Below are 22,320 nucleotides of genomic sequence, written 5' to 3'. Positions count from 1 at the left end.
ACAACAAAAAACACATTCCGTCAAGTAAACCGGCGCCACCATCGCCCCCTCGACCCAAAAAGTCATAAATGACCACCAGAATTAATATAATCACTACAAGTAGTCTGCCAAGTCTGCTCCTCCCTGATATCACTTCATGAATTCGAGTAATAACTCACCTAACACATGCATTTTTTCAATGCTAACCTGCACGGAGGTGCTACGTTAATTCAGAATCTGTTGGCCAAACCGCTTCCACTCACTTGCAGCAGAATTAGAATAAATGTTTAAAATTGCAAAAACAAGGAAGAAACATTAGAACGATAAACAGCCTGAACCCCCAAAAGACAATCAAGGAAAAACAACAAACAAAATAAAGAAACGCAAGAACAATTCCTGTTGCATCTTGTCCAGTGATAGTACAATACACAACGCCTTTCCCCTGTATAATAACTTCAAACACAATGGTAATCATGCGCAGAAGGCTACAGCTAGGGGAAACCACCTGGGGGATAAACAAAAACGATCAATAAGAGGAACTTCCCTGTAGAATATATAGCGGTTCACCCCTTCTCTCCACGAAATAAAGCTATAGAGTGACAGTAAGGTTTCATGCAAAAAGAAATCGACCAGAAAAATACTCCGTGGGAATATCATAAAACGCCTTGCCAGAGACACAGGTAGTAGTATGTACCGTACGGCGTATTTCGGACCAATCGATCTCAATATACAGAATGCTTTGCGCCGTGGAAGGAAGGTAGAAATAAACAAAAAGTCTTCACGAAGGAGAGTTCAAAAAGAAATGATAACACCGCGATTCCAAATCAAAAATGCACCGTTGCCATAATCCAAAATAACGCCGTCCCAATGCTATGGTTGATAACACCTCTCAGTTGCTGCCCGCAGCAAAAGATATTGTGGTGGATGGGAGTACACACCTAAGCCCTGAGCCCCATGAGCATCTGCATCATCCCCTTGAGTTCTGCAAACCCCTGCTGAGTCTCGCGTCTACTCTCCTCAAATAAACCTCTCAATTCTCCGATTTCTCCCTTGAGTCCCTCAACATCCCCCTTCAAACGTGTTAATTCTTCTCCAACCGAGCGTAGAGATTCGGATGTATCCCTGGTGTGTTCCTGGACAAAGCCCAAGGTTCGGCCCGAAACAGTTACCTGATTGGATATGCTGTGTACACTCTCCGAGAGATCGAAAACATGATTGGCTAGTGCATGCATGTTCTGGACAGGATTATAACGTTCATAATCCGATAGAAAGTGCTTCCGCCTAGACATATGTTCGTTCCAACGAAGAATTTCGCTAGCAGGAATAGGTTCGGTGGGTACTTCAGAGTAGTGGTTCGAAGGGCTCTCCGAAGTTGTGGAGCCAGGGGATGGCGGTGAGTGCGGATCTGTGTTCATTTTGTAGATAAAATAACGAGATAAAGAAATTTGTCGGTCTCAGTTTTTAAAAAATATAAAAGGTGTAATATTGAGTGTTAAAATATGTACGTGGCAAATTTTCGGGAAGTTACGGTGGGAGTTTGGCGATCTTGAATTTTGGGTGAGAGTTGTGAATGGTGGCGAGACTGCGAACTGATTGCCGACCGATGAGCTGTTAGCCGCGCCATGTCTTCGTTCCATCGGCTACTTTTCCACAAGGATATCGAGTCGAGATTTACCTGATTTTGAAGCTGGATATGAGGAGATTATGATGACGGTGTGGATTTCTTTGCAAAAGCAGTTATACGTTCGTTCGTGTGGGTGGCATTTTGTCGTTGGAGTGTGAAAGGGAGAAGAGGAGAAAACGGCGATGAATGAAGAGGGTAGGCGTGGCAGGAATTTCTTGGCAGACAACAAGAAGCAGCCAATATGGAGAGGGGATGTTTCACCCGGGGCGCAGGAATAAGTAATAGCAACATTGAGCAGGTTATTTCGGTTGGAGGACAACCGGCGGACTATCATAAACACCGAGATTCTGATTCTGGGGATGAGTACTGCAAAATTTAGTGAGTGAGCAAGAGAAGAAATATAATTGCAAACTCATCGCTGTCTAGCTGATGCCTTATGAATCATGGCACTAGAGCTATGATTAGAGAACTCAAAAGAGATGCACATACATCTAGGTATATAATAGTGCTTTGCGTTCGCGAAGTGAGCAATCCATGCGGTTGCACCTTTGTACTCATTTCTCAACAGATGCGCAATACAGCATTCGTACATAAACGTCCCGGGTATTCCGCGAGTAAAGTAGATATCTGTGGTTTCTGATAATACTCCATAAGGGCGCAACCCCAAGCCCTAACTACACCCAGAAACGTGCGAAATCAAATAAATACATGTCTTAGCCAGCAACCGCAGATGTATTAATATTATGCATGTAATACCGCATACCTCGCGACATAGCTCGCGCGAGTTATGGATTATTTTCTTTAGTTCATCCTCTAGTGGATTATCACAGGGTTTCAAGCCCCGGGTTAGCTTTGGTATTGTTGTAGGCCCTTTGCGCGGAGGGACTTCGGGTCTTGGTAAGACGATGCCAAGACCGCCAAAAACGATCGACTCCGGATCCCTCTGCGCAAAGAGCCCGATTGTGAGTATGTTGGTAGGTAAACAGAATAGGAGCTGCGAAACACCCTGAAGATTCCGGGTCCTCATGTTGGGATTGATGGGAGCAAATGATTCTATGGCATAGTGCTAAAGTCCGATTTCGGATCACTGCGCATCTACTATGTACTGGAATATAATTCTTCTGAGATTGCTGCAATCTGATTGGTTGACAGCGACAGGGATATTTAGTAAGCACGACACATCAAATTTCGTTTGTTTGGTGCTGTTACCCTGCCTGATTTGGTGCGGTTACCCTGCCTGATTTAGTGCTGTTACCCTGCCTGATTTGGTGCTGTTACCCTGCCTGATTTGGTGCAGTTACCCTGCCTGATTTGGTGCAGTTACCCTGCCTGATTTGGTGCAGTTACCCTGCCTGATTTGGTGCAGTTACCCTACCTGAGGTTACGCTGCCTGCAGGTAGCGGGTGCGCTCTGAATTTGAGGTGTCGCGCCCGTTGCTATGCACCTTTGAGGTACGGTGCGGGTTCTGAGTGTGGGTTGCGGAGTTGCGGAAATGCACCAAAAAAAACCCGTTTTCGACCCTGAAAATAACCCCCGGTGCGTCAAGTGGCCGGAACCCCCCTATTTTGCACCGGTGGGTCTATGGGAGCTGGGTGATAACACACACAACTCCTTGGGACCGGACTCTTTGCCAAAAATTCAATCTACTGAATAAAATCTACTGAACAAAATCTACTGAATAAAATCTACTGAACAAAATCTACTGAATAAAATCTACTGAATAAAATACCATCAACTCTTTAACAATCAATATCTTCGATTAAATTATCTGCTCCCGGGCCAAACAAAGTCCATTCCATACCGTTCCATAGTGTTCTCACCCAGCTCTCTCGGCAACATGTCGACAATTAAATGCACAACCTGTAAACAAGATAATGATATTGCAGATTATGATCTCGATCGTAATGGCCGGCCCCGTAAATCATGTCGGCCATGCTTAGTGAGTTTTTAAGTTACAACTATTAATTGAATTCTACTGATTCGGATCTTATTACAAGGCTCGCTCGCGTGAAAATACACGTCGTCGAACAGAATTAAGACGGCGGCAACAAATCGTAAATAATGTAGAGGTGAGTGGCAACATTGCTCTTTATAGTACCAATACGCGGGGCTCCTATTCTAATAGATACTCCTATGGCAGCCATCTCGGCCGCCGATTCAACCCGCGGTACCACTAGCATTCCAATCGTCACGGGCACGTTGGACGCCATTGGAGTTGGGCAGAATGACAGTGATTTGTCCTTCATGTCAAGCTTTACATTGGCTAAGCGAGCGCGTGCAAGGGAGTTCAATCACGTTACCGCGGTTTGAAAATTGTTGCAAGAAAGGCGATGTTCAGTTGCCGGCATTGGAACAAGCCCCCGAGTACTTACGGTACCTACTAGAATCTACTGATACAATTGCTAGACAGTTCCGTAGCCGCATTAGGGAGTACAACTCCGCTTTGACCTTTACTTCCGTTAAATATACCTCAGATGAACGCATCGACCGTCAAGCTGGGGGGGTTACATGCTTCCAAATCCATGGCGAGCTATATCACCTTCAGGGGCCCCTGACTGCAGCAGCAAACGATACGCCCGCTTTTGCTCAGTTATATTTCTATGACCCACTCTACGCTGCACAAATGATGCAGCAGGGACATCCAACTCTAGATATTGCGGTTTTGGAACGGTTGACACAAGAGATACACACAGTCAATCCATTTATTCCATTATACAAGACAGCGAAGGAAAGATTGGAAGCTGCATCCTCACAAGATGGAGATGTACGTGTCTTACTCAATCCGCAATTGCGGTTGATAGTGGAGAGTGGAGCGGACAAGCGGAGACACAATTTGCCTACAAGCAATGAAGTCGCTGCGATTATCCCGGATGAATATGGTGAAGCAGGATTCCGGGATATTGTCTTAGCACATAGAAATCCAGATGCCAATAGGCAGTTTAGTATAATTGATCCTAATCATGCCGCTTATATGCCCTTACATTATGTTCTGCTATTTCCAAATGGTGAGAGGGGTTGGCATTGGGGCTTACGGCTGCGGGATGAGTTGAACCGAAGGAAGAATTTAAGGTTACAGCAACGCGAATTTTACAGGTTAGTTATAAACACCAATGGCTCAAAGACTTTTTGATATGGCTAACTTTTTGATTACTATACATGGTGTGCAGGTACCGACTGCATACCAGGACGACTGAACCCATGACTTTATTCCTCTCGCAACGGCTATTTCAGCAGTATTTGGTAGATGCTTGGGCTGTTTGTGATCAGAATAAGTTGAATTGGCTTCGACTGAATCAAGCAAATATTCGGGCTGATCTGTACAATGGGTTGGCGGATAATATGTGGCAAGAGGACTTCAACTCGGAACAAACCGGGAAGCGTATCATTCTACCACGAAGCTATACAGGAGGCGACCGATACATGCTGCAGTTGTTCCAGGATTCCATGGCTATAGTCCGTCATTTTGGGCGTCCCTCACTATTTGTTACCTTTACCGCGAATCCAAAGTGGGAAGAGATTACTGCGGAGTTACTACCGGGGCAAACTGCTGTTGATAGGCCAGATTTAGTTGCAAGGGTGTTCCATCTCAAGCAACAACAACTCCTCCAAGAAATAAAGCGTAAACACATCTTTGGTCGCTATCTTGGGTCTGTATGGACCATTGAGTACCAGAAGAGAGGGCTGCCACACATGCATCTACTGATATTCCTTCATCCGGATGATCGCTTTCTGACAGCAGAGAGGATCGACGAAATTGTGTGTGCAGAGTTACCGGACCCCGCGACTGATCCTACGGGGGAACTAAATGCAATCATTAGAAGTTGTATGGTACACGGTCCATGTGGAGAGGCCAATATGCGATCGCCCTGCATGGCTTCAAAGAAGAATGGGGGACCAACTGCATGTTCGAAACGGTACCCTAAGGCCTATCAATCAGAAACAGTTGTACAGGAGGATGGCTATCCACTGTATAGAAGACGTAATGATGGCAGAACCTTTTCAGTGGTAGTAAGGGGCTCAGGGTTTAATCAAGAGTATCAGATGGACAACAGATGGGTGGTTCCATATAATCCTTATCTTTCTTTACGGTATAAAGCTCATATCAATGTCGAGATCTGTGGTTCTATCCACGCGATAAAATATATACACAAATATATATATAAAGGTTCAGATCGAACAACACTTCAAGTAGGGAGTGACTCGGATGAAATTACTAGATACCTCCAAGGGCGTTATATAGGACCCACTGAGGCTGTATGGCGTTTGTTCGAATACGGAATGCACGAAGAATACCCGTCAGTCATTCACTTGGCTGTTCACTTGCCCGGCGAGCAACCGGTATACTATGGAGATAACTCCAACCGGGAGGAGTTGATACAGAGGATGCAAAACTCGAGAACTACACTGATGGCTTATTTTGAGTACAATACAGAGCACGAGGATGGTACCCGGTATCTCTATCAAGATTTCCCGGTGTACTTTACCTATGACGCTAAATCGCGGAAGTGGGCATCCAGGAAGAAAGGTGTGGCTATTGGACGTATGTGGCATTGCAATCCTATGATGGGGGAGAAATACTATATGCGTCTACTGTTAACCGTTATCCCTGGCGCAAAATCTTTTGATTATCTGAAAACTGTCAATAATGTGCTGTATCCTACATTCAAGGCTGCATGCATTGCCCTTGGCTTATTGGACGATGATCAAGAGTGGGTGCAGTGCTTTACCGAAGCAAGCATATTCTCGAGCGGATATTCCCTCCGTACACTCTTCACCACTGCCTTGCTATTTGGCAACGTGACTGAACCTCTGCAATTATGGGATAAATTCAAGTCAAATATCTGCGATGACTTGCCCCGAGCTATGGAAAGAAACACAGGTCTCATTATCCCCCCTGAGCTTCCGGATGCCCATCTGGACTATGGTCTCTACCTGATATCACAGATTCTTGCCGACTCCAACAGAACGCTTAACGACTTTGGGTTGCCCCTCTATATAGTGGATTGGAACCGAACAGGTGGGAACGAGATGATTGCATCAGAACTACGATATGATATGGTTGCGGAAGCGGCAAGTCTACAGTTGAGGATCGCACAACTCAATTCAGATCAGTTGGAATGCTTTAATACTATTACACACAGTATTGAAGAAGCTGCGTCCGCCCTATTCTTCATTCAAGGGCCCGCAGGTACTGGAAAAACGTTCCTATACAACGTTATCTGTAACCATTTCCGCTCCCAGGGTAAGATTGTGCTTTGTGTTGCCTCTTCTGGCATTGCGGCACAGTTGCTCCCTGGAGGCAGAACATCCCATTCCAGATTCAAAATTCCGATTGCTATCCATGAGGGCTCAACATGTGACATCAAACGGGGCAGCCTGTTGGCCGGTTTAATTCAAAAGACCGCGCTGATCATCTGGGACGAGGTACCTATGCAGAACAAGTATTGCTTTGAAGCGGTCAGCCGGACCCTGAATGATATATGTAGTGTGGGGGATGATTGCCTGTTCGGAAATATTCCGGTCGTACTCGGAGGGGATTTTGCACAAATTTTACCAGTTGTGCAACGCGGTAATAGGGCTCAGATAGTGCAGGCATGCCTACAACGGTCTTCTTTATGGCAGCACTTCAAGATATTGAGACTCAAGATCAATATGAGGGTCCGCAATGGGGTTGAGAATGAGGCGTTTGCGGCTTGGCTTGGGCAGATGAGCCATGATTCCCGATGGTATGGTAGAATAACTCTACCACCATACATCCAGAGCTGTAAGACAATTGAGGACCTTTGTATGCATGTATTCCCGCAGCATATAATTGAATCAGCCCCAACAAATTACACCGCATTCTCGAAGCGGGCGATTCTGGCGATGAGAAACGATACAGTCGCTGAGTTTAATGATAGAGTTCTACAGCAAATTCAAGGCGAAGTGCACACGTACTATTCGGTAGACACTGTTGACAGTGGTAATTCAGAAGAGAATGCAAATCTGCTACCTCCAGAATATCTGCAGGGTCTCAATCCGTCTGGCCTCCCACCGTCTATCATCAAACTAAAGGTGGGAGCACCAATAATTCTTCTACGCAATCTATTTCCAAAGCAAGGTCTTTGCAATGGAACACGAATGACGGTAACTAAGCTGGGTGTACGGTGCATTGAAGCCAAGATTCTGGGTGGTGAGTTTGATGGGGAGCCAAAGGTTATACCACGTATACAGCTTTCGTCCACTGAGGGAGATCTACCTTTCACATTAATGAGAAGGCAGTTGCCTATTCGGCTATGCTTTGCGATGACTGTCAATAAATCGCAGGGTCAATCACTGGATGTCGTTGGGGTTGACTTGAGGTCTGATCCCTTCACTCACGGGCAGCTCTATGTAGCGCTCTCGAGAGTCACAGATGTAGCTGGCTTGATGGTGCTGCAACGAGATGAGACGCCGCCGCAAACGGACAACATTGTATACCGTGAAGTGCTGCTGTAAAGAAGTAAGTCCCCTTAATCCATATTTTTATTGATACTGACTGTCGGTTAGGGTAGAAAGGACTTACGCTGGAGCCAGTTGGAGGACTTGGGGGTATATGGTTGAAGGTGGTAGAAGGTGGATTTCTGTGTGGATGGTATGTATATGCCGCAAGGTGACAGTTTGGTATATGACACTAACATTTATTATAGGTTTTCGGTAAGGAAGGGAAAGAGGGGTCGGTTATGGTATTGGATGTAGGATGGGGGGAATGCAAGAAGTTGGGGGATTGGGTATCGAATGGTAAGTATATATACCGATCATGTACCACCCGGAAGTGCTTACCAAATTATTAGCTAGAATGACTTATGGAAATGGTGGGGAGGATCCAGGCATGGAGGAAATAGGAGAGAAGGATAGAGTTGGATACGGGAAGGTGGGTGAAATTGCATAGTAGGTGGGAGGAAATGTGGAGGAAGCGGGAAGGAATTGAGCGGTGGACTGTATTTAGTTAGCAATTTGTATTTTCTTTAGCGTGTATGTTTCTTAGCGTTTATCTGTCTTATTCCCTGTCTTATCGTTGTTTTGTAGCATGGTTTCTTTGTAATAGAGTGATAAAAAGTTGTTAAAAAGATATGCGATTAGTAGAAAAAAACTGCATCGAGTTACCCCGGTTATTTACACCATTCCCCGACTATGATCGTGTGAATTTATTAATTTTGTCACAGACTGCCGGATGGAGTAAATAACCGGGGCATTACACTCTTGGATCGTTGACTGTTCCCAGCCTCCCCAAGCGGACAACCCTCTTCCCTATAAGAGACATAAATGCCAACGTTATAGGGTTATCAATGACACATCCTCTAACTAACGTCTGAATTGCACAGCTCGCGCTCCCGCCATGAGTTGAACCCATAGCATTGAGGACATGTATCAGATATTTACCACTAAGCTAAGTACCTTTGTTGCACCAGCAACTCTTTTGGACCCTAAATACCTTGCAAGTATTATTTTTTATTTTTTAATTTTTTTATTTTTTATTATTATTTTTTTTTTTTATATCTAATTTAATATAATATTTCCGCTGCCTAAATTGTGTACACAACTCGCGGTCGCGAGGTGGCCCACCCCTAGTCCCTTCGTACGTTTTCACGACATGTGGCAATTGGTGGCTCACCATACAAATTGTAGAAGCTAACTGCAAATGTCGGCTGGCAGTGCAAGATAGACACAAAATTTCTCTAAAAGGTAGTGGAGTATACTCTGTTTCGTTAAAATTTTGTCTATCACGACGCCGTCGTGGGCCTAACATGTTGTGAATACCGGGAACAGACGAAGGGATATGCGCATGAAGGGTCACAACATTATGCATTGTCTACAAACTATTTTGGCCTTACTTGGATTGTATTGCAGCTTAACACGCACAATTCGAGTAGATAAGTGTTTCTATAAGCTCTTAAACTGTACCAAGATATGTAGAAGGTATTTTACTAATATAGCTGTGAGTAAGTTATATATAAGCTAGAGTACATCATCTGTGGAATTGCGGGTGATAGTTGGTGCGCCAAGATAAGTACCTAGATGATGACTCAAGAATGACTAAGGAAATCGTTCGTTGCATTGATGTCAAAACAACCAGTAAGGAATTGAATTTGTAAAAGCCCACAGAGGAATATAAGAGATTAATTAGACTCTTTATTTTTTTAGGTTAATATGAAGTATCATTTCTCCTACCTAGATTTAGTGGAAATAATTAGATAAGCTGTACATATGTAGAGGAGTGCCAAGCGAGTAACAACTCGCTTGGCACTCAACCGAAACTAATACTGCCCAATCAAATATTCCATGCTTCCCACACTGCCGAATCATTTGTCGGTTTCCCACCCTGTAATATTTCGATCGGTCCTGTTATGCCATAACTAACTAATACCATCACCGTTACTCCGAGAATTCCCAGAGTAGAAACCTATCACGTTTGATTCCGTCACTCGAGTGTTGAGATTGGCCCCTCAGCAAGCGTCTTTAGCCTATCACATTCGAAGGTTACTCAACGGGATCCTGACGTTCTACAAAGAAAATTCACGAGATGGATCGGGAAGGACGCATCTGAGGATTCAGGAACGGTGATTGAATTTCCCGAGCTTATTGAGGAAGAGTTGAAAGTAGGAAGTTGACCCTGGTATATTCCTCGGAATCCCGGGGATTCAGGATCATTGTTAAATAGAGCCTTCAAGTCCCTCGTCTGTTTTGTTTTCTCTCCATCTTCTTTCGAAAGTGAAGAGTACTAAGGCATTTTATCTATGGCTATCCTTCGTTACCTTGTTCTTTCGCTGTTGCCGTTTTCGGCTTATGCTCTGCAGGCGCCTGTTGATACCACAACATGTGGTGGAAAGACTTTCACTTATCAGGAGCTGAGCGGGTACGGATTTGTGCCGAGCGACTTTAGAGACAAGTTCGGGGACACTCTCTCATTTGGTTCCGGGATTGCGATTGAGCGGAGCTCGTGGAGAAAGACCAACGGGAGTTATGACGGGATCTTGTGGATGCTTCCTGATCGTGGCTGGTAAGTTGATGGTTGGCATCCGTACTAACCCTAGTGGGCCATTTATTAGGAGCCTGCTACTGTCGAACAATCATTGACAGACCAATCTTGTGCGCAGGAACACCGAAGGCACAACTGCCTACCAGCCCCGAATCCACAAGTTTAAGATCTCTTTCAACCCTGAGATAGCTACCACCCCCTCTCCTCCCAACCTTCACTTTAGCTACCTCGACTCAATCCTCTTCACCGATCCCTCGGGTGACGCACTCGCCGGACTCGACCCCACTACCTCACTTGCCTTCCCCAACTTTCCAAACCTTCCCGCGAGTAACTTTACCGGTAACGGCTTTGGCGATGCTGGCCCAGGCGGTGTGAGAGTCTCGTTGGATCCCGAGGCGGTAGTGCTTGGTAACAAAGGTTTTTGGATCAGCGATGAGTATGGCCCGTTCATATATCATTTCGACGAATCCGGGAAGATGACCCAGGCTATTAAGCCCCCGGCTGCACTTATCCCCATGAGAAATGGCGTTGAAGAGTGAGTTTAAGAGATTTTCCTTCTCCATCGGCGTTATCGATTCGTACACTTACGCGTCTCCGTGTAGCTTCTCATCCGACAACCCGCCCAGATACGATCCATCTCTTTCCCCGAGCCCAATCGATCCAACTTCTGGGCGATCAAACAACCAGGGCTTCGAGGGATTGGCGGTTTCTGGAGATGGCAAGAACTTGTTCGCTTTGCTTCAGTCCGCAACAGTGCAGGATGGCGGATTGGAGAAAACTAGTAATAGATTCGCGCGGATGCTAAAGTATGATATCTCGGAGGACGACAAGCCGAGATACGCCAATGAGTTTGTCGTTCCACTTCCGGGGTACCCTGATGTAAGTTAGCAGTTGTCTACAGATGTATTGGAAGGCGCCGGTATGACTGACTCTACTCCCAGCCTTCAAAGAAGAAAAACCCTCGCACAGCTGCCCAATCCGAGATCTTCGCTGTTGGCAAGAATCAGTTCTTCATCCTTTCCCGCGATAGTGGCTACGGCCACGGTGGCGATGGAACCGAGTCTCTCTACCGCCAAATCGACGTATTTGACATCACAAACGCCACAAGCATCAAAGGCTCCAAATATGACTCTCAAAACTCTTCAATCACCACTTCGTCTTCGAGCGGTGTTCTCAAGTCCGAAATCACGCCTGCGACATACTGCCCTTTTATCAACATGAACAATAATGATGAGCTTGCAAAGTTTGGCTTGCACAATGGCGGGGACCAGGACTCAAGCTTGCTCAATGAGAAGTGGGAGGGCCTGGCAATTGTTCCCGTTGATGGCAAGGATGGAGATGACGACTGGTGGTATGTTATTGCTGTCAGCGATAATGACTTTATCACTCAGAACGGTAAGTCCGCTTTCGAGAAAGAAAGAACAAAGTTCCCCTGAACATCCACTGATAATTGTGCATAGGAACCTACAACTTTGGCAAGGACACCTACGTCGACTCTTCAGGCTACAGCCTTGACAATCAAGCTTTGGTGTTCAAGGTGAAGCTCCCAGATCATTCGAGACCCTTTGACAGGTCCTCGAAATGATTGAGTGCGGGTAGTTATTGCGTGGATACCTGGGTGATCATCCATGGGTTTTGAAAGTTATAATTATGCACTCTAGTGTACAAGAGTTTTACTATTTATTAAATAGACTAATAAATATGTCGGTATTATATAAATAATTACCTATACTAGTGCAATTGTATGCGGTTAATTCGTTATAATATAATTATGCCCGGCGTAGCACACTAGGTCACCGTCACCACAGTGTACTTCTCGATGATATATCTCATACGTATAGCTGTACAGCGTTCTAGTATGCTATGGTGACGTTCCCAGCGGCAAAAATCCAGGATCACAGAGGTAAGGATCAAAACTGATCTCTGGCATTCGTTTCCGTTTCACGAACAATTCCGGGCCAAAGAGTTAATCGATCGTCAGTGCTGAGGAATCCGAGTCACTGGCCATAGCTTAAACATAGTCTCGCTTGATAATCAGCCGTTTAACTCACCTGTTTATTTGGCAAATTGCAAAGTGTGGACGTTAGAAGATCTAGAAATATTTCACCGAAAACTAGTGTACATGTGGTCGAGATGAACAGGAGGAAAAGCTCGACTCGGCTTGTGACGACAGATGCTCGTTTGGACCCGAATTGTGAAAGTTCGAGTGGCTCGGGCTCGAGCTTTTCGGTGGTTTCAGGTTTGGGTGTTGGCTCGCCGCTCACACCATCAAAACCCCAGCTTTCCGGGCCAAAAAGCAGTCTTCACGAAAGTTACATAGTGCCCGTATTGTCCCCGATACGATCCCCAGAAACCGAGCGAATAGGCACTACATACAATTCTAGAACATTGGAGGCCTAACTTAGTTACATGTAGCCATACAAACCCTGTTTTCAACCCATGCATGTTTCCTGCATGGTGTTTGAAAAGTAACTAGAGTACAGTTCGAGCCTGACAAGGGGCCAGGAGGACAAGCACTTCCGCAGCAGTCTCGTCGCACAACCTACCGTCATTTATTACCTGCATGCTGGTTGACCAATGCTGTAGAGTACATATAGGTACGTACTTACTCTAGCTCAATGGAACCCTGTTTGGTTTTCGGAAGGATGACGATCAGGCTCGATTTTTTTTTTTTTTTATTTAATGCAAGGCATTTACCAACGCTCTAATAGCTGTAGATGACTGGTACGAATACACGGCCATGAAACGTATCCTAGTCGTCTCAATTGAATTGCACAACACCAACCTTTCCAACGGAGTTGACCATGCATGAGGGACAATATTTATACTCGTTCACCGCGCTCGTAGGCTCTGCTCAACCATCGTGATCCTCTCGAACCTCAAGCTACAACGACTATTCCGTAACGTGGAAATGACAATTCGTCAGAACGATGCCGGCCCTGGTAAACCTGTTTCGAATGAAGAATCGGAGCCGCTTGCGCCAGTTAAATGTAGCGAAAGGTTTCTACATGGCAAACTTATTCAGGAGTATGTATTTCAACCTGAAGGAAGTTATACTGAGGAATGTGCTCCATGTACTTACCACCACTGCCCGCAGCTTGCCACATAAATGCTCGCAGCCCTATACTATAAACCCCTCCGGCAGAAGAATCTATAAAACGCAGATTGAATGCGCTTTTCCCGAATGTAAAGCGATCTTTAAGAAAGCAAGACAGTTCGACCGCCACTACCGCACAGTGCATATCCGTGCGGCAGACCAGAAGCTTGACTGTACCATTGAGGGATGTCGTCGTACTGGCGAGGAAGGGTTTAGTCGGAAAGATAACCTCATTCAGCACATGAGGAGTGTTCATGGCGAAGAAATCCCAAAGAACCTGGTAAGGTTTAATGGGACGAGGGCAGGAATAATGTGGGGCGGTTGGGTCGATGAATCGCAACCAAGGTATCTGGTGAAGGGAACCTCTGGATCGATAGGACTAGGAGTAGCCGGTTAGTGATAGCTATTAAAATCTGTTTGCACGGTCAGGATCTCTCATATATATATATCGGTATATATACTTCCTTTCCCTCTATCGATACCTCAATCTTCGGTCCTGGCACCTCCCGAGATTTTTTAATATTGTTCAACACTCCTTTCCTAATTAAGGGGAAGAACATTTACTTCGTTTCTGGATTAACTTGTTGTACCCCTGGCGTTTTTTTTCTTCGGGTTTTCTCTACACCTTTTCCACTGTTCGTTTTGAGGCTTATTTTATTTTCTGCTTCAGTGTAAACTCGCCCTTCGCACTCGAGTCTATGGATTGGGTTGGATTAGCCATATTTCTTATCGCGTGCTCTTTTTGATTTCTATGTATATCTACTACTGTCATTCACTAGTACTACTACGTGGTTAAAATACAAACATTGACAATTGCTTATTATTCATGACGATATCTGGGTGATAAAAGTGAACTCGTTCTGTTCTCATGAGTACCTGACCGACAGATCTAGATAGTGGAGAGTTTAGTATCTGTCTGTATTGGGTTGTACATATCTATGTATAACGTACACAACGTATACTAGGCACGGCGGCCAAGGGGCGACATAAGGGATGAAGGGTCGTACTAGGCGGTCTGGATTAATTAGATTCCGTATATCGAGGCGCTTCGATCTTAATCACACCGGCGCGGGTTGAGCGATTGAATTGTCTGTCAGTCAAGATGTGCTTACTCTACATACCTCAATAATAGTTTTAGGTTCGAGCCTTGTTGTACTAATCTCCTATACGCTGGTGTGTATGCGTCTCACCGCCAGCAGATGGGTGACGAGAAATTTAAAGTGAACAGGGGTGAGAGTATGTATAAATTCAGAGCCATCTCCCTACCTCTCTCTCCGCAAACTTCTGCCCGTTCTTACCTCCATTGCTACACCCACCGTACCTTCTTGATTCGTCAGACCCTCGCACACATACAAAGACACACAACATGCAGTCATCTACCATGCCGAAAACTAGCGCTGCGTGTGCAGGGTAAAGCTTTTTTTTTTAGGGTGCTGACGATCAGGCTCGAAACAGCAACTTCCACCGCCTACCAGCTGCATGCGCAGGCCAGTCCAGGTGGTGCCCAAATTGTTTCGATTGGGCCTTGCATGATGCCGAGTACTGGGTACGTGCGCATATGCCTGGTGCGCAGCGTAGTACGAGCATCTGTCCACCCGAAACCCCACCCTGTTCCACCCACAATATTCCGGGAGCTCTACCAAGATCATCACCCCAGCTGCAGGTAAACAATCGTGGTGATCGTTTATTCTTCAAGTGTTCTTTGAATGCCTGCGAGAAGAAGTTTCAGTATGCGTCCCCCATATTTCTTCCATGTCTTCTTTAAAGCCCAGCTACGTATACTAACAAGTCAAGACGTTGGCCGCATGAGTGCATACCAGATGCGAGTCGTCGTCAATGCAAAGCTACTTGCACAACCGAAATCAATGGCAAAGAATGCTTGAGGGTTTTTAAAAATATCACGGAATTCAAGCGACACTTTGACTCCGTTCACATCGGCACGAAATTCGACTGCACCGAGGCGGGATGTCATCGTGTCGGGGATTATGGATTCACGCGTAGGGACAACCTCATCGACCATATGCGAGCGGTCCATCGCATGACGATTACAAAGAGCTGGGTCCGCTTTGGTGGTAGGACTCAGGATGGAACCCCCGTCGTCGTCGAGACCACGACCGAGGAAATCGAAGAAGGTATGGACGAAGAATATTAGAAGACTTTGGTTATCGATAGCCATGAGAGCGGATATGGGTGACGTTTGGTTTTTTTCCTTTCGCTCACTCATTGCAACTATTTCGATTTATATTTTGCTGCTGTCTTTATCGGTTTTCGTATCATGCACGTTCTTTCAAACTTTTCTTTCTTCTCTTAATTGCCTGCCTAGCTAGTGGCAGGCATATTCATGCTTTTTTCTCTTTTTTCTTTTCATATCCTTATTCGATCTACATCGCTTTTCCTTTGAAATATTATCGCGACGTTTGTTTCACTCTTTTTACTCTCTTTGGATTGAAAATGTATCGTGGAGTTGTGTGGAGTTAGGTGGTCGTGTCAATCATTCAAAATCTTTCCTAATAATCATTACCACTCTCGTTCCACTCGTTCACACGTGAGGTTTAAATTCAGTAAAACTAAACCTTTTTGGTTATCTTACAGTTTCCGGTAGAATTATTGCGAAAGTGGGTTCTCCGTGACCCGATAGTCCTATTGGCCCTTAAAAGACTTTTGCTACGAGCACAGACCAACAAAATCCACTCTTTTAGCTCTGACTTTCGCAATAATTCTACCGGAAATTGTAGTGGTACCCTGCTGCCGTTGCCATGGCAACTCAAATACCTGAAAATACTTGACACATAGCTACAGATGAAGAATGGGTTTGAATTTTTCGGTGCTTTCAATTTTACGTGGATGTTGATAGTACTAGAGGTACATACTCCTCGCAGAGAATGCGAGGCTGAGGAATAAGTGCTATTAGCATGCCACGTCCACGTTTCGTATCTACAGCGTGACACGAGTAGGTTGTGCCTACGGCGTACGTACACAGATCAAGGAATTAGAAAAGCACAAGAGCACAACGACATATCCATGCTCCTAGAAAAACCTACGCGCACGTCCACCCCGTGGTGGCCGATCGAACTTTGCTGGAAAAGTATCGTAGGGATATGATTTAGAGAGAGGTTTTGTTAGCAAAACAAATGAAGTAGAATTTCGATAGCTATAGGTTGAATTACTGCATGGTCACGGCCGGCCGGTACATACCGTTGCCTCCCCACTGGACACGGGCCGGGTAATCCCTGTCCCCGAGACCTCGGCTGTCCACTAGCACCGACAGCGCCTCAGGCTGGAATATATCGAACCCACCCGACCGACATCCAATCCCACGGGCCCAGCCAGCATCATCGATAATTGATTCGCCCACTCCCAAGAAGAACAATGCGAACATTTCACCGCCTCCTCGCCTCACATGGCATCCCAAACAAGGCGAAATCCACTTTAGGTAATTAACTCCATCAAATAGGCCAGCTGGAGCTACAGCGGGGTGGTGTGCAGTGCTAATTGGAGGCCAACAAGCTGATAGCTCTTCTCCCGCCAATCCCGCTGTATCGGCGGCTGTTTAGGGCGCATAGGAATAAGCTGGGTCCCATGGTATGGTTTGGTTTTATCTGCGAATGGCTAACTGGGGGAAGGAGGCGGACGGTTGGTTAATTAGCTGTGGTGGTAGGAACGGTTCTTCGGGGATGAGTATATCAAGGCCGAGTTCAGGCGCCATAGGGATATTGACAACCCGCTGCAGATCGTAAGTATCACTATGGTGTCTTGAGGTTTCGGGGGGCTGGGTTTAAATTCTAATAGTGGCGCAGGTGGGGTTCTTGAAGGAGTGGCAGCTATATGCGCAGAAAATCGAAGGCGACACATGGCGGGATGAGAAGCTGGATGAGGAGAAGTTGAATAAGATGAGCGGTAGGTTCAATGTTCTTTTTGTAGTTTATTATTACTGAATACTGACCATCTTTTTAGATCAGCAAGTCGGACAGCTTTACGAATTAATGAAAGCCATCAGAGATCCTCATGGCGACGGTGGACACGGAGAGGGGGAAGGGGAAAATGCTCCCCCGGAGAAGATATAGAGGAAGATATCAATGTCTTTGTATTATACTCTGCTAAAAGACCTATATTCGCTTCCTTCCTCCACTTTAATTCCGGCGGTGGGCAAACTTGCACATCTTACTACAATCTACTTTTTCTGCGAAATCTCTATCGATGTGAAAAGTTGACAGTAAATTCAGATCATAAATCCCCCGCCCCTGAATCGTCGTCTCCCACTTCCTGGCGATCTCGAAAATCTTCATGAAATATCACTCGTGATCGGGAAAGCAGATTCCATAGAATTAATGTTCTAGGCGGGCAATCTATATTCTTACTCAATTTTAAACAAATCAAAAACCACTATGCATCAAGATATATCATATCGTCCGTTTCATTTTTGGTGGTTTTCCATTAAACAACCATCCTGCGTCAATGTCAGCACTCGGTTTGTACGCTTTCAGGATGAGAGGTCTTACCATCTACTCATCCAAGTGGAGGTGATGTTCTTGGCTTCATCAACCAATCCCATCTCGAGCATCAATTGCACAGTTCCTCTTACCGCAGATTCTAAAGCAGAGGAAATCCAGGCATGTGTATAGGCAGTGTGTTCTCCAATGAATATGACCTAAGTCACAAGCGTCAGTAAATAATTAATCCCTTGAAAAGTCGCCCTTTCTCATATACAGGACAAGATTGCGGCTACTTACATTGTTCTCGGTCTCAAAATAACTCGGAATGTACAACTCATGTTGTCCAACGCCGGGCGCTGCCCAACTAGCGGCAGCATTCTCATCCAGTAACCAACACTGGCGATCAAACCTGCGCACATGGTCAGCAAACAACGCATAGAAATGGATCAGGACACGAAAAGCTTACTTCCCGGTATACTGCTCCTCGACGATCGGCCCATGGATCTCGGCGATAGCGTTGAGAACGTACTGCACATGGTCCTCCTCGGACATGGCGCCGGCTCGGAAGGCAAAGTCGGAGGAGGTATAACTGGCGAGCATCACACCGGGACCGGTACGGTTGAGCTGGTAGGAGGGGTAGCAGATGGTGCCAATTCCTAGTGGGGTTGTTAGAATGTTTGGTGGAAAATATACGGAGAGGGCGAATTAGCTTACCATGGATGTCGGTGGAGGTACAGCCGCCAAGAATGGGCTGTTCTAGGTGCTCCCAGAAGCGGGTGCTGAATTGGAGAGATACCTGCGATTGCGTGTTAGCCTCCCATCACCGGGAATGTCTGTGGGGGTTGCTTAAATACTTTGCATGCACTGTTGTACTCCAATTTATCGATGGCCCTCGACAATACACTCGAGAACTCTACACGCAGTCGCCCGTTAGTCACCCACACCTCTTGTTCTTCTGCAAACTACCAACTCACTAGGAAGCCTCCAACGGCGGACCTGCGTAAACGGCACCGCAACGAACGCATAATCGAACTCCTCCTCCTGGAACACCTTCTCCGTCAGATTATCCCGCCACGAGAACTTTATCTTGTTACTTTCGGCCAGATACTCGGCCTTCTCGATACGCTGGTGAAACTTGACTCTGTCCCCGAGGAAAGGGCGGAATGCGAGTGGGAGCCTTTCAAGTCCTGTGGCATGTATGTATTAGTCACACAGCCCGGCAGAGAATGATACAAGTGGCCTTAATTTAATTACCTTTATCAATAGTCCTCCAGGTCGTTGCCGAAAAATAGAAGCTCTCGAATCTACAATTAACCCCGCACGTCAGCTATGAGTACCATGAAGCTAACAACCCATCGCCAACCGAAATTTAAAACTTACAACGCCCCCCAAAACGAAGCTTGTCCCGCGCCGTCAAGTGTGTCAAGCGCCAAATCAGTAATATTCAGCTCGGCACCCAAAAGATTTCTGATGAATCCGTACTCGGACCAACTATCCCATCCCTCGTCTGTGCTATAATTAGCCCGGAATTCAGGGTTAGGGTTACACTAGATGGTGGGATTTACTGATGAATTGTTTGTGCGCGCGGTACATATTGTTTGACAATAGGGCGAGCCTTTCCGGCGAGAGAAAGATTTCTCGGATTGAGTCATCGACCTGTTCGAGCCCAGGAGGGAGGACAGTCGTGGTGTTCATGGCAGCAATCTCGCCCACCTATCATCGTTAGCACATCACGCCCCCATCTAGAGACTGGCTATGAATACTTACAGTAGGGACACTTCCGTCCGCATTCCTAACGCCGCCGTTGTATGAAGGCGCGTTCAGCGAGCTCTGGATCCATGGGATGAAGTCGACGGAAAGGTCGTCCCCGGGGGTGGCACCGTTGAGCTTGTTGATGGTTTCAACGAGCTGGAAGACAATCTGGTGGTCCTTGATTTGGAGGGTTTCGTTGGTGGAGGGGTATTTGATTGATTCGGGAACTGTGTGGAGTCAGTATTCTTTAGAAGGGAGCTGCAGTGGATGCCAAGAGAGCTTACAGCGCATGGGTCCCATCTCTTGGTACTGGTAATCGGAAGGTTCGCCTTCGAGATAGATCGTACGGATACGACTGCGTGAGTTAGCTAGGTAGGCTTGTTCGTAATTGGAGAATGGTTTACGTACCCGCCAACACGATGGGAGGACTCGATGATCTCGAAATTATGGAAGCCATGGGATTCGAGGATGAGCTGTGGAATTATGCATGTTAGTGATTTACAAGTTGTCAATGATAGCAAAACACTTACAGAGCTCATCAACCCGGCCATCCCACCACCTATAATACCGATCCCTACGCCCCACGATATCAATATCAGCATATAAAACCCCGCGTATGATATACCCAGGTAACGGAGGTAATTAAAGCATACGTTTTCCCTTGGCAAGCTCCACATCAACCTGGCTAACGTTTTTCCCCTCTAGGTAGGCCACTCCATCAAACCACGGTCCGCTCGCATCAATCCCGCTTGCGTTATTCATCTTGATACTCTCCAAGTCTCTCCTTCTCCTCTTCCTCCGTAGGCTCAGATCCACGACCTCGCTCCGGCATACCTCATCACCGCTTGCCTCATCCCATGCAATCAGGCACCCGCCCTCAGGCGAGTCCTCGGGCAGACGCCATACAAGTCTCGAGGACTTGAGCGCATGCACGCTACTTGCGACGGTGTGGTGTGCAGAAACGGAGTCAGAGTCGGTGCACGGGCTGTAGGTTATCGTGAGAGGGTTTGGATGGGGCGTAGTCACAGTGAGGTGGATATTGGAGAGGCCAGTGTCGACTGGGGCTAAGATGTCCAAGCTGATTGAGCCAGCGAGAGCCCCGCTCAGGAGTGAGAGAAGGAGCACTTGGGGGCGGCGGAATGCCATATTCACTTGGAGGTTTGCAGTGCGTCTATGCTGCCTACTAGCTTGTGTGGATGGAGGACAAGAGGGAGTTCTTATATGTAGTGGGAGCTAGATTTGGGAGCTGGATGGTACGATATACTCTAGAGAGCCAGCGTGCGGCGGGCATTATTGTTGCGCTGCATTGGGGCATACACTACGCAAGCACCTACCTGGAACGGGGGGGGGGGGGGGGGGGGGGTTAGGCGGCTCATGGAGAGTGCATCATGGAGAGGGCAGGGCTCGGGGTGAGGCCGTGGTACCTGGAATACCTTGCGCTTGGGGGTGGGGGAAGCTGGGGGGTTCTTTGTGCTTTGAAATGCGTGTTGTAGTTTGCTTAATGTCATGTCAATTAACTGGATGCGTGCATATACAGCTCATGTACGTATAGTGATCATCTAGAAAACTCTGCGTAACAAAGGTTGTACGTATACCGAAATCAAATACGGACACAATTCGGCTTGTCAACTGGGCTGTGACCATGATGCTACTATTTCCTGGGGTGGTTGTACCTGTATTCATGTAGCACAAGGGCCGTTTCTATGCATGTAATCGAAGACGACAAGGCATATGCTTTGCCAAGAGCGTTCCCCATCCGTATCGATTAGCAGATATCCGGGGTACTGATTACGCCCTTCAGACTTGATCGGCCGCCTATCTAAGCCCTTGCGAGCGCGGAAACTCTCATTGGTAAAATCGAGGCGGGCGAATGTTACCTCGTTACGTAGATTTATTAATATATATATATGTGTATGACTGTATCCCACCAATGCGTTGGAACTATCCGACCCCGAGCCCAAGGCATTGTGCGTATACGTAGAGTGCTAAGTAGTCAGCTTAGAGCACTAGTGATGCGTCTAGAGATGAATGAAATACATGTATGTAGAGGACTATCGAGTGGGGTGAAAAGTACAATATATTGCAGAGTACTTATGTATACATATCGTTCTGTAGGTATAACATCCAACATGTTGGTACCTACAAGTACATGTAGCTATAGAGCTGGTACCGGCCGGTATAGAGGGTAATGCCAGAATACTGAATACGAGGGACCTACATGGTACCCGGCCAGTACTCTACTGATCTACGTGTATGTACTCTATATGTGTTACGGGCCGGGCTGTGAGCATTCAGTTGAGCCTCTGCCGCTTCTGCCCCAGGTCTGTTCCCCAGTACACCTCTCGACGCCATGTAGGGAGATTTTGTGGTATGTACGTGCTTCGAATTCTAGAAGCACGTAACCATCTGTTTTACCTTCTAGGTATTTATTATACTC

General features: G+C 46.4%; 7 protein-coding genes across 7 annotated transcripts; 5 read left to right on the top strand and 2 right to left on the bottom strand.

Moving 5' to 3' along the window:
• Positions 1 to 917: 917 nt before the first annotated feature.
• H6S33_006213 (uncharacterized protein) lies at positions 918 to 1,394 on the bottom strand (the record flags this gene model as incomplete). The annotated part of the gene is made up of 2 exons (XM_044837644.1): positions 918 to 1,049; positions 1,149 to 1,394. The coding sequence occupies 2 exons, from the start codon at positions 1,392 to 1,394 to the stop codon at positions 918 to 920; spliced, it is 378 nt and encodes a 125-aa protein (XP_044699522.1).
• A 2,342-nt stretch (positions 1,395 to 3,736) lies between these two features.
• H6S33_006212 (uncharacterized protein) lies at positions 3,737 to 8,513 on the top strand (the record flags this gene model as incomplete). The annotated part of the gene is made up of 6 exons (XM_044837643.1): positions 3,737 to 3,907; positions 4,014 to 4,696; positions 4,771 to 8,076; positions 8,132 to 8,216; positions 8,272 to 8,362; positions 8,416 to 8,513. 6 exons carry the CDS (start codon positions 3,737 to 3,739, stop codon positions 8,511 to 8,513), a joined length of 4,434 nt encoding a protein of 1,477 aa, XP_044699521.1.
• Positions 8,514 to 10,359: 1,846 nt separating this feature from the next.
• H6S33_006211 (uncharacterized protein) lies at positions 10,360 to 12,186 on the top strand (the record flags this gene model as incomplete). The annotated part of the gene is made up of 5 exons (XM_044837642.1): positions 10,360 to 10,622; positions 10,720 to 11,136; positions 11,204 to 11,480; positions 11,543 to 11,996; positions 12,062 to 12,186. 5 exons carry the CDS (start codon positions 10,360 to 10,362, stop codon positions 12,184 to 12,186), a joined length of 1,536 nt encoding a protein of 511 aa, XP_044699520.1.
• Positions 12,187 to 13,512: 1,326 nt separating this feature from the next.
• On the top strand, positions 13,513 to 14,095 carry H6S33_006210 (uncharacterized protein; the record flags this gene model as incomplete). The annotated part of the gene is made up of 2 exons (XM_044837641.1): positions 13,513 to 13,628; positions 13,699 to 14,095. The coding sequence occupies 2 exons, from the start codon at positions 13,513 to 13,515 to the stop codon at positions 14,093 to 14,095; spliced, it is 513 nt and encodes a 170-aa protein (XP_044699519.1).
• A 969-nt stretch (positions 14,096 to 15,064) lies between these two features.
• On the top strand, positions 15,065 to 15,850 carry H6S33_006209 (uncharacterized protein; the record flags this gene model as incomplete). The annotated part of the gene is made up of 3 exons (XM_044837640.1): positions 15,065 to 15,108; positions 15,154 to 15,426; positions 15,493 to 15,850. The coding sequence occupies 3 exons, from the start codon at positions 15,065 to 15,067 to the stop codon at positions 15,848 to 15,850; spliced, it is 675 nt and encodes a 224-aa protein (XP_044699518.1).
• A 1,217-nt stretch (positions 15,851 to 17,067) lies between these two features.
• Positions 17,068 to 17,762, top strand: H6S33_006208 (uncharacterized protein; the record flags this gene model as incomplete). Its single annotated transcript, XM_044837639.1, has 5 exons — positions 17,068 to 17,131; positions 17,213 to 17,280; positions 17,357 to 17,431; positions 17,496 to 17,595; positions 17,653 to 17,762. 5 exons carry the CDS (start codon positions 17,068 to 17,070, stop codon positions 17,760 to 17,762), a joined length of 417 nt encoding a protein of 138 aa, XP_044699517.1.
• A 370-nt stretch (positions 17,763 to 18,132) lies between these two features.
• Positions 18,133 to 21,029, bottom strand: H6S33_006207 (uncharacterized protein; the record flags this gene model as incomplete). The annotated part of the gene is made up of 15 exons (XM_044837638.1): positions 18,133 to 18,145; positions 18,198 to 18,346; positions 18,429 to 18,540; positions 18,598 to 18,787; positions 18,846 to 18,927; positions 18,986 to 19,044; positions 19,106 to 19,318; positions 19,386 to 19,435; positions 19,512 to 19,638; positions 19,697 to 19,844; positions 19,899 to 20,110; positions 20,168 to 20,238; positions 20,292 to 20,356; positions 20,414 to 20,457; positions 20,537 to 21,029. 15 exons carry the CDS (start codon positions 21,027 to 21,029, stop codon positions 18,133 to 18,135), a joined length of 2,028 nt encoding a protein of 675 aa, XP_044699516.1.
• Between the last annotated feature and the right edge of the window lie 1,291 nt (positions 21,030 to 22,320).

This window comes from Morchella sextelata (assembly GCF_020137385.1).
Source record: "Morchella sextelata strain SCLS chromosome Unknown scls_2, whole genome shotgun sequence".
Classification (NCBI taxonomy): domain Eukaryota; kingdom Fungi; phylum Ascomycota; class Pezizomycetes; order Pezizales; family Morchellaceae; genus Morchella; species Morchella sextelata.
The sequence above is the reverse complement of the archived record's forward strand: the minus strand, read 5'-3'. Positions and strand labels throughout refer to the sequence as shown.